Consider the following 9,407-nt stretch of genomic DNA (forward strand, 5'->3'; position numbering starts at 1 on the left):
GTATTACATACCTCCTGTCTCTCCCCCCAGGCCTCATGACTACTCATCAGAGGGCTTTAATGACTGGGCTTTCATGACCACACACTCCTGGGACGAGGACCCCCGGGGGGAGTGGACCCTGGAGATGGTAAACGTGGCAGGGGCCAGCGACTATGGTAAGACGCCTCTCATTTCCTACCTTAACATTTGCTATTGTTATGTCTTGAACATTGTCTGGGAGCTCAGAGAGAGAAAGAGAGAGTGACAGGATTTCTGTTAGTGCAACCATGTCTGACTAGCAGTGTCACTGACTGAAAAAATGTGTGTGTGTGACGGATGTATGCTAGTGGTTGCATTTATCTGTGCATCATATGTGTTTGATTCATTGATGTACTGCGTGTGAGAGCAAGTGTGTGCATGTGCAGTATGTGCTTGATATATGTGTTAATGGATTTGTGTATTTCATAGTGTGCGTCAGTGCATGTGTGCATGTACGTCATTCATGTGTTGATGATTTTGTGTGTGTGAGATGCTTCCAGACCGCTAACAGGGAGTGTTTTATGCGCGGGGCAGCAGTGTCTGTGCCTGCAGAGCTTTCCTTTTGATCCCTTTTATACAAGCTGTCAGGCAGTCTCTCTCTAGCTCCACACACCCACCTCTAAATCAGCTTCATTAAACCAGGGAGAGTAAATCAAGCAGGGGAGTGGAGGGTCCTGCTGTCTGGCCCAGGCTAACCCAGGCTGACCCAGAATAACTATGACCTAAGACCCATCCAGGCCACACTACTGTCAGACAATATTTTTGGGTTTATTTGTGATTTTCTTTCTGTTGCTCTCTTTCGTTTTGTTTTCTCTCACTCCTCTCACTTTCTCGCTCTCCCTCCCTCCCTCCCTCTGGCTGTAGATCTCTCAACACAATATTTTTGGGTTTATTTGTGATTTTCTTTCTGTTGCTCTCTTTCGTTTTGTTTTCTCTCACTCTTCTCTCTCTTTCTCACTCTCCCTCTGGCTGTAGATCTCTCAGCCGCTGCCCCCCCCCCCCTGTGATATAGGAAGTTGGACCCTCTCAAAGGGCCCCTCATATAAATGGCTCTACCGGGAAGGGTTGTTCTTAACTAACGGGTCTATAGAGAAACACCAGAATGTATGCTTGTATATTTAATGCTTTACTTCTAGGAATCTTTTCCTGTCATTCCAGCCAGGAAATCCAAGAATATAGAAGGAGCAGGATAGAAGCTGCAGTTACAGAACCCTCCCTGAAGAGTGCCAAAGCCTTGCTGGCGTAGACGGTGGCTTGGAGATCTGTGCTCTTGTTGCTTATGTGTAAAGTTCGCTCTCTCCCTCCCTCTCTCTAGGCACTCTGACTCAGTTCACCCTGGTGCTGTATGGTACAGGCTCAGACTCTCCCAGCTCCACAGCCAAGGACCTCTCTCAGTCCAGTAACGGCAGCTGTAAGACTTTTGACCTACAGCAGATCTGCATTGGTAAGAATGTTACTGTTGGTTACCATTGGTTACTGTAAGAGAATGTAGATTCTGTACCTAGGGTCTCGTAGAGCTGTGGTGTGCCCAGGCTTTTGTTCCTGCACAGCACAAATGCACCGAATTAAATCCATCATGGTCTAATGGATCAAAAGTCTGCCCCACTGTGGCTCTGCAGGCTTCAGTTGCCTACCCCTACCCTAAACCTAACCATTTAATGAACAGGTACATTTACACTGCACACTGTACAGGTAAGACCGGAGAGATGAAACACTGGCTCTCCTATCAAAAGTGTATGGCTTGTCTCCAAAAGGTAGGTTGCGAGCTACCAGTAGCTCACAGCCCACCTATGATAAGCTTGCCAATGAATTGTGAAAGTACTTGCATTTTTTCATGTGTTCCATCAGAAAATGTCATAAACATAAGGCTACCGGTTACTAACCAATCAAAGACACATTGGCATTATCCCACCCCTGGTTTGCCACTGTTGACTAAAAAGCCAAACGTAACATAGTAGCTGGCAATTAAATTCTGGCAATATTGCCTGTTTGGTGTGCGCGTTTTTCTAATGATAACCGCGTCTTGTGGGTAGACAGATGGACTTTCCCCATAAACCTTCTCAATTAAATGTGAACAAACATTTAACCTCACAGAACTAGGCTATGTCATGATTATTTGTATCAATTGGGTGGCCATTTCTTTGCAAACTCTGCCATGACATGTTCTACCGACCTCAAAAATGGTCTTCTGATGTGGTTTAAGCATTGACATGGACTCCATTTTCGATGTTTCTTTATGAATAATTGTTATATTGAGAGTAAAAAATACAATTAAAATGAGAGATCTGAATTTGGGAAAATACAAATACAAAATGTTATGGGGCCTGTCATGCCAAATACTGTTTATTAACCATTATATTACCCAAATATATTGACAGAAAGCACAAATATTGCTCACTAAGGATCCGGGGAAGAGTTGCAGGGTAGAGGAGAATAAAATAATGTGCCTATTTGAAAACAAAATAAAAAAATAATAAAAAAAGTAGCTCGTGACATGTTTAATTTTTTTTTAAGGTAACGTTCATGCTAGAGGTTGGAGACCACTGCCCTAGAATAAGACTGGGAGAGACAGGAACAGTCTGACCCCTGCAGGATCCCCTGGGTATCACAATTTAACACTTGTTGGTATACTGTATCAGATAGTGAGTGGCGTAATGGCATAGATGTAGGTTGTGAAGCATGAACTCTGGACGGTTGAGTTTGTTGATTAGCTCGTCCTCAGAGATATCCACTGAGATATTGAGTAAACATGGTGGCAGGTTGGCGAGGACGGCATTTTCCAAGCTAAACTGACCAAGACGCACCTCCAACAACACATAACATATAATTCTGCCTTCAAAACAATCCTGAAACAGGACAGGTAAAAAAAAAATTACATTATGGAATGGACAACCAGTGGGTTACATTGGTTTCAAGTTTGTATCGGTACATTTTTGACGAGCTGATCATAGTGAAAAAGAAAATACTTCTGCATTTGCTGCTGTGTAAACACATTGATTCTCATTGCAAATAGGCCCAGGATAACTCCCGATAAAGTTGGGTAGCTTAGTCACAGGGTAGCTTAATCATGGGAATCAGGACTAATAAAGCAAATGCAACTGCCTGTTTTACAAACGGTAGGCCTAACAAATGGATGGGCATTCATAAAATTCCATTGCAGGCTGACACTGTAGGCTACACCCCAGTCAGCACTGACTGACGCCGACATCAGTTGGGTGTCTTTTTTTTTTTTACGCCCACGGATGTAGATTTTTGGTCCGGTCCACACCAAATCTGAACCAGTTATAGACGTCTATGTTTGGCTCAGATTTGGTTTGGTCTGGGCCTCCCCAGTGGTGCAGTGGTCTAAGGCACTGCATCGCTGTGCTAGCTGTGCCACTAGAGATTCTGAGTTCGAGTCCAGGCTCTGTCGCAGCCGGCCGCAACCGGGAGACCCATGGGGCGGCGCACAATTGGCCCAGCATCGTCCGGGTTAGGGAGGATTTGACCGGCAGAGATGTCCTTGTCGCGCACTAGCGACTCCTGTGACGGACCGAGCGCAGTGCACGCTGACACGGTTGCCAGGTGCACGGTGTTTCCTCCGACACATTGGTGCGGCTGGCTTCCGGGTTAAGTGGGCATTGTGTCAAGAAGCAGTGCAGCTTGGTTGGGTTGTGTTTCGCAGGATGTACGGCTCTCGAAATTTGTCTCTCCCGAGTCCGTACGGGAGTTGCAGCGATGAGAAATTGGGGAGAAAAACGGGGTAAAATAAAAAAAAATAAATGTAAAGGTTTGATCTGGACCGACCTTCGTTTGGTCCAAACATAGACGGCTGACTATAAATTACGTATTTTCATCTTTCATTCAGAACTGAAATTTTACCTGATTTCAACATCCGGAAAATATCCAGAAAATATGTATTTTCATTTTTCATTCAGAACCTAAAATGAACGTCACTTCAATGTCTGGAAAATCCTTAATTAATGGGACTATTCTAGTTTTGTGGGGGTATAGGAGGAGGGCGGGAATTTTTGGGGTCTCATCTAGAGCAGCAGAACGGCCAGGACCGGGCCTGGCTGTGATCAACACATTCAGCCAGTTAGCAGATGACAACTCTTATTAGTGCAGCCAGACCAGCCCTGTGGACATACTGTGTCATTTATGTTGGAATTTCGTCCCTACTGCTCCCTCCTCCCCCTTTTGCCTCTGTCATCAACCCCTTCTCCCTCAACACTCTGTCACTACTCCCACCCTCTTCCTCTCTCTCCCTTCCTCTCCTTCCTCTGTCCTCTTTTCCTGCTGTCCCCTTTCAATTGATCCTTCCTCTCTCTCCACCCACTTCAACTCTTTCAACAGGGAGAGAATGACAACTGATTATGAACCGAGTAATTAGATTGAGGTAATGGTCTGTCTGACTGTGTAGGCTGGGGGAAGGCTGGGCTGGGGGGTGGAACCTCAGTAGCTGTGTGTGTGAGATTAGCTTTCCAAATCATTGGGGGAGATAAGGAGTTACAGGGTGCTGCTACAGAAACTACTGCGGTGATAACACACTAATGCCACTGCCAAACTGTCCACGTGGATATGCAGACTTAGTACAGATAAATGCTTCAGAGCTTATTAGAAAGTCCATATATCTGCGATATTATTTCCAACTGGGTTGGCAAAGCAAGGCTCAGGGCATAGATATGCTACAGTGCATTTCTCCTCAGATAGATGAGGGATTTACACACGCTGCATTTGTCTCAGCACACAATCTGCACAGCTCATCAACACATTCACACTCCAAACAGTTTGCGGCAGGAAACTGTTCATTCTAGCAGAAGCTACATGAACATTATGCAGCTTAAGTTGAGGGAACTTTCACAGGCTCATGATTTTAATGCCCCAGAATGAGGCGATGCGTAATGTGCTGCATGATTGTCATGGCAGACTATTCAAATACAGTTCACATATTTGAAGGTTTGTGTGAATTAAATCAATTTATTAGCGGTGATTGTGCACGAACCATGTTAAATGAAGAATTTGGACACCAGCAGTACTAAAACGTGTCTCTGTTTCTCCTCTTGTCTCCCTGTATGCAGAGTGCAATGGTGGCTACTACCTCTTCCAGCAGGGCTGTGTGAGGGACTGTCCAGCCGGCTACACCGCAGGCTCCCAGCTCCTCAATTACACCATGGGGAACTCTGTGGATCCAGCCTCGGTCCCCTCCTGCCTGCCCTGCCAACCCCCCTGCCTGACCTGCAGCGGCCTCAGCCCCAGCGCCTGCCTCTCCTGCCCCCCTCACAGCCACCTGGACCCTGTGTCCAGCACCTGCCTGCACCTCAACCAGATCCAGAGGGAGTCCCCTGGCAACTTCATGGTGGGCCAGGGCAACGCCGGTCCCCGCCCAGAGCTCAGCTCCCGCCTGCCCGTCACCATCGCCGTGCTCAGCTGCATGATCATCATGGCCACCTTCGCTGGGGTGTTCGTTCTACTGCAGCTGAGATCTGGAGTCCTGGCCAAACTGCCCTCACTGGAGGAGGCCGGCTCAGGCCTGAGGGGGGGCTTCGGCCTGGGGGGCAGCAGCAGAATGGTGTTGTACCGCGGTATCCCTACAGTGTGGGGCGACGAAGGGGTGAACACTGACTCCGACAACGATGAGTTTGACGTACACAATGAGAAGACTGCCTTTATCAAAACACAAAGTGCTCTTTAACCCCCTCCTGTCTTCGTATTCCTGCTTTCTACAGCCTCTCCCCCAATCACTCTGAGTCGTCTAATTCTGGGCTCCCTGTCCTCCTCATGGTCCCCTCTGGTTTCTCTTTCCCTGTTTCGCTCCCTCATTCTTCCTCTCATCGGGTTTCATCCTCCAGGTTTAGTGTTCCACTCTGTAGTGGGTGACCTGATGGGAGACTGGAGTCACGCGGAACAGGGATGGCCTGGGCGTGCTCAGCGCTCGCTTCACACTCGGGTGCTTTTCTATTAAACTGTCTCTCTGTGTCCTTTCGCCCTCAATCACCATCAGACAGAGTGTTTTCTGAACACAGACCATTTCCCGGACGGCTCCAGGGTTTCCCTGTCACAATAAACAAACCATTATTGTTTGCTCTCTTTTTTTTTTCTTTCTCCAGTTCCAGTGCAGTAGCCGGATGAGATTGTAAATAGGGGGTACACAGCTGTGTGTGTGTGTGTGTGTGTGTGTGCTGAGTAGACAGCGAGATCGGGGTAGGGTCAGATTCTGAGAAGCCACAGCTTGAGTCCTCATAGTCCCAGTGTTTTGGTGAATCAGCCCCAGACTCTCCCAGAGCTACTGAGTGTGTCCATGCTGCAGTATGAGACTGTATCTCTCAGCTCTGGCTGGATACAAGGCTATGAGTCATGAGACTAGCAACACTCACTCTACCCCCAGCATGGAATTCAGGAGGCGTTCTGCTTATTCCGAGCGGTTTAGGAATGCTGGATTCATGTGATTCTGAGGGTTATATAAAGTCCCCTGACCTCCGCCCATCTCTGTTCTCCAGATCCCCAAAGATAGGTCAGCAGTTCACCCAGCTACGCCTCCACACTTTACTGGGCCTCAGAATTTACACCAAAATAATATTGCCTCTATGATTGAAACCCCATTCCCCCCCCAAAAAGTACCTATGAATAATTAAATTGGCTTTCCACTTAAGTCTTATAATTGCTCAGCTACTGAGGGTGAAAGTGGTAGTGAGATGTATTGTGGATGGGGCTCAGTACTGTAGAAGTGACTTTTTAACACAACGGTTCCTGTGGGCTTCTCTGAGCAGCTATACAGGTAGTGAGAGGAGTGTGTGATAGAGAGAAGGGTTTTACGCACTGCAGAGGAGAGAGAAGAACAAAGTCTGGCCATGATTACCAGACGAGGCACTCCACTCTCCCTACTCTGCTGCTCTTTTTAATGCTGTTCATCACACACACTTAGCACTATGTTGGTCTTACACACACCCTACCTCATTTCAGTAAGGTATATGTGTGTCTGAGTGTGTGCTGGCCAAGCGTGTGAGCAGGTGTCCAGTTGAGCAAAAGGAAGGAATGAGCACATTAGGAATACTAAGGATGTGGTTGTGTTTGTAGGCTGAGTTATGATACTGGTTGGCCTGTGTAGTTTCCCTGTCTGCTGTTCTTTAAAGAACTGCCTATGTTAAAGAATTGAGGTTGGCTATAATAAGAGAACTTTTTTTTAACATCTTTTATCTGTCATTGAGACTTATCACAGCTTCTTTCCACTCGCCCTCCAGTCGTCATCAGGGATGTCGATGCAAACTAGAGATAATCTGTTTCATATACTTGCCAATGAATTATATCCTGAACGACACTACAGCTCAGATGTGTTCCAAAGGAGGTTTTTTTTTCTACTCATACTGTATCTTTATTGAAAAACTTTTAAGTGAATTTTTGGCTGCATATCTTCCTTGTACAATCTGTACCTCATTAATTCATCCATTGGACAAATATTGGATCCATCCATCTTTTTTTTTCTATTTTTATGTTGAAGTTATTTTTCATTTCCAGCAGATAATAGGGGGCTTCACTGAGAGGGGTTGTCACAGTGACAACGTGCATAAAAGATTGATGCAGCTGCTCATCCCGTCCTCTCACTCAGATCACACAGCAACGGCAGCAGAGTATATGTGTTCCATAGCAATGATGAAGGATTATATAGGTCAAAGGGGAAAGCTTTTCAGAGAAGGATATTTCTTTTGAACCGTAGGAGTTTTCCTTACACTGATTTACACTTCTACAGTAAAAATAAGACTGAAATGTCTTTATCTACAGTGCCAGGGCTGTAGGGCTGCAGTCTCTCTCCTTTTTTCTCTCTCTCCTCCCCTACTCTGTCTTGGCACAACTTAAATGTAATTTAATATATCCTTATTTATGCCCTCTGAATATATAGTTTTCAGGATAGTTTTTTAAGGGGGGGGGGTGATTCCTGTGCTTTAAATCTTATGTAATTAAAAACATTGCTGAGGAAGACAGTCTTCCATACACAGAATGGGGAGTTGCTATCCTCTGAGTGCAAAGTAATGACGGCCAACTTTGTGCAAAATATGTAATTACTACAACGCTGGAATAGTGTGCCGGCTGATGTAAGGTGCTGTCATTGATAATGTGTTCCCTTAAAATTAAGTAACTGATAAATCCTAAGAGATTTTTCTTCCTACCAGAATTATAGTTGAGCAATCATATAGCAATCATTTTAATGCCCCCCCCGTTTACATTGTTTCCTCTAAATTGGTCACTTCTGAATGTGGAAATCTATATTACATTTTAACAGTATGTCTAAGGAAAAAGACAGCTGCTGGGAAGGAGGTTGCACCCCTTGCAGTGCAGCCTCAATACTACAGCTGACTGCAGCAGAGATTCTGGCTTTACCAAAGACAGGGCAATTTAGAGTTGTGTTCAGTACAGTTCTGCTCCATATTGCTGAGCCTGAGTTGGGGAGATGATGCAATCTGAGGTTTTCTATATGCATTGATTCATAGATCAGATTAATGTCTTTTTTTAATCTCTTTCTGTTTTTTAATGCAGCGAGACCTTTCCCTCTCCACCCCCTGCTTGGTGACAGTGGTGGAGCAGAGACATTCTGTATGCTGAGATACAGTGTTGGATATGGAGGGAGCAGATTGAGAATGTATCTTATCCCCATACACTAAAGGGCTGAATGAGGCTGTGTGTGTGTGTGTGTGTGTGTGTGTGTGTGTGTGTGTGTGTGTGTGTGTGTGTGTGTGTGTGTGTGTGTGTGTGTGTGTGTGTGTGTGTGTGTGTGTGTGTGTGAGATAACTACAGAAGAAACACACTCATGGGGGTTAAACAGAGCTCTGGACATATGGCCCATCCAGCTCTGTCCACCTCTCCACACCTCTCCTTATGAAGTCTTTGGCCTGGGGCTACATATAGTACCTTACAGAAACAGTGACCTATGAATAATGTAAAAGAATAACTACCTTAGATGGGACATAACTCTAAAATAAGGCCTATTTTTGTACTATATATATATGGTGCAGTGTAATGTTCTTGTAATTTAAAGATTTTTTTTGCTCTTGTTAAATTTGTCCTTTTTATTTAATTGATAGATTCTACGAAAAATAAAGATCTATGCAAACTTCAGGATTTGTCATGTGCTTTCTATGTGATTGATGGAAATCTGTATTACAAAAATCAAAATTATGATTGATACTGTACCTGTATGACAAGAATCAATATTTTATGTCCAGCTAGATTCAATTGAGCAGAATACTTTATTTCACCAGAGTGCTGTGCTCCAAGAGAACACAATGGCAGTTCAAATATAGAGTCAAAGGATAGCCCTAGTGGAGTTGGACAATTGTGGTACATGAAAAGAAAAGTATAACCTGTTTCTTACAATAGCAGTACTGTGTATCGCACCAGAAGAGCTACAGTATGTG

At 45.1% G+C, this 9,407-nt stretch overlaps 1 protein-coding gene across 2 annotated transcripts in view; it reads left to right on the forward strand.

Moving 5' to 3' along the window:
* The window catches only part of LOC106587394 (furin-1), a 97,189-nt gene extending 88,081 nt beyond the window's left edge, over positions 1-9,108 (forward strand). For both annotated transcript variants that reach the window (XM_014175750.2, XM_014175751.2), the window contains exons 14-16: positions 31-155; positions 1,334-1,462; positions 5,079-9,108. In XM_014175750.2, coding sequence (XP_014031225.2) covers positions 31-155; positions 1,334-1,462; positions 5,079-5,692 — 868 coding nt within the window. In that variant the 3' untranslated portion in view covers positions 5,693-9,108. The remainder of the gene's footprint in view (positions 1-30; positions 156-1,333; positions 1,463-5,078) is intronic.
* Positions 9,109-9,407: the final 299 nt, after the last annotated feature.

Source organism: Salmo salar, chromosome ssa26, assembly GCF_905237065.1.
Source record: "Salmo salar chromosome ssa26, Ssal_v3.1, whole genome shotgun sequence".
NCBI classification, from domain to species: domain Eukaryota; kingdom Metazoa; phylum Chordata; class Actinopteri; order Salmoniformes; family Salmonidae; genus Salmo; species Salmo salar.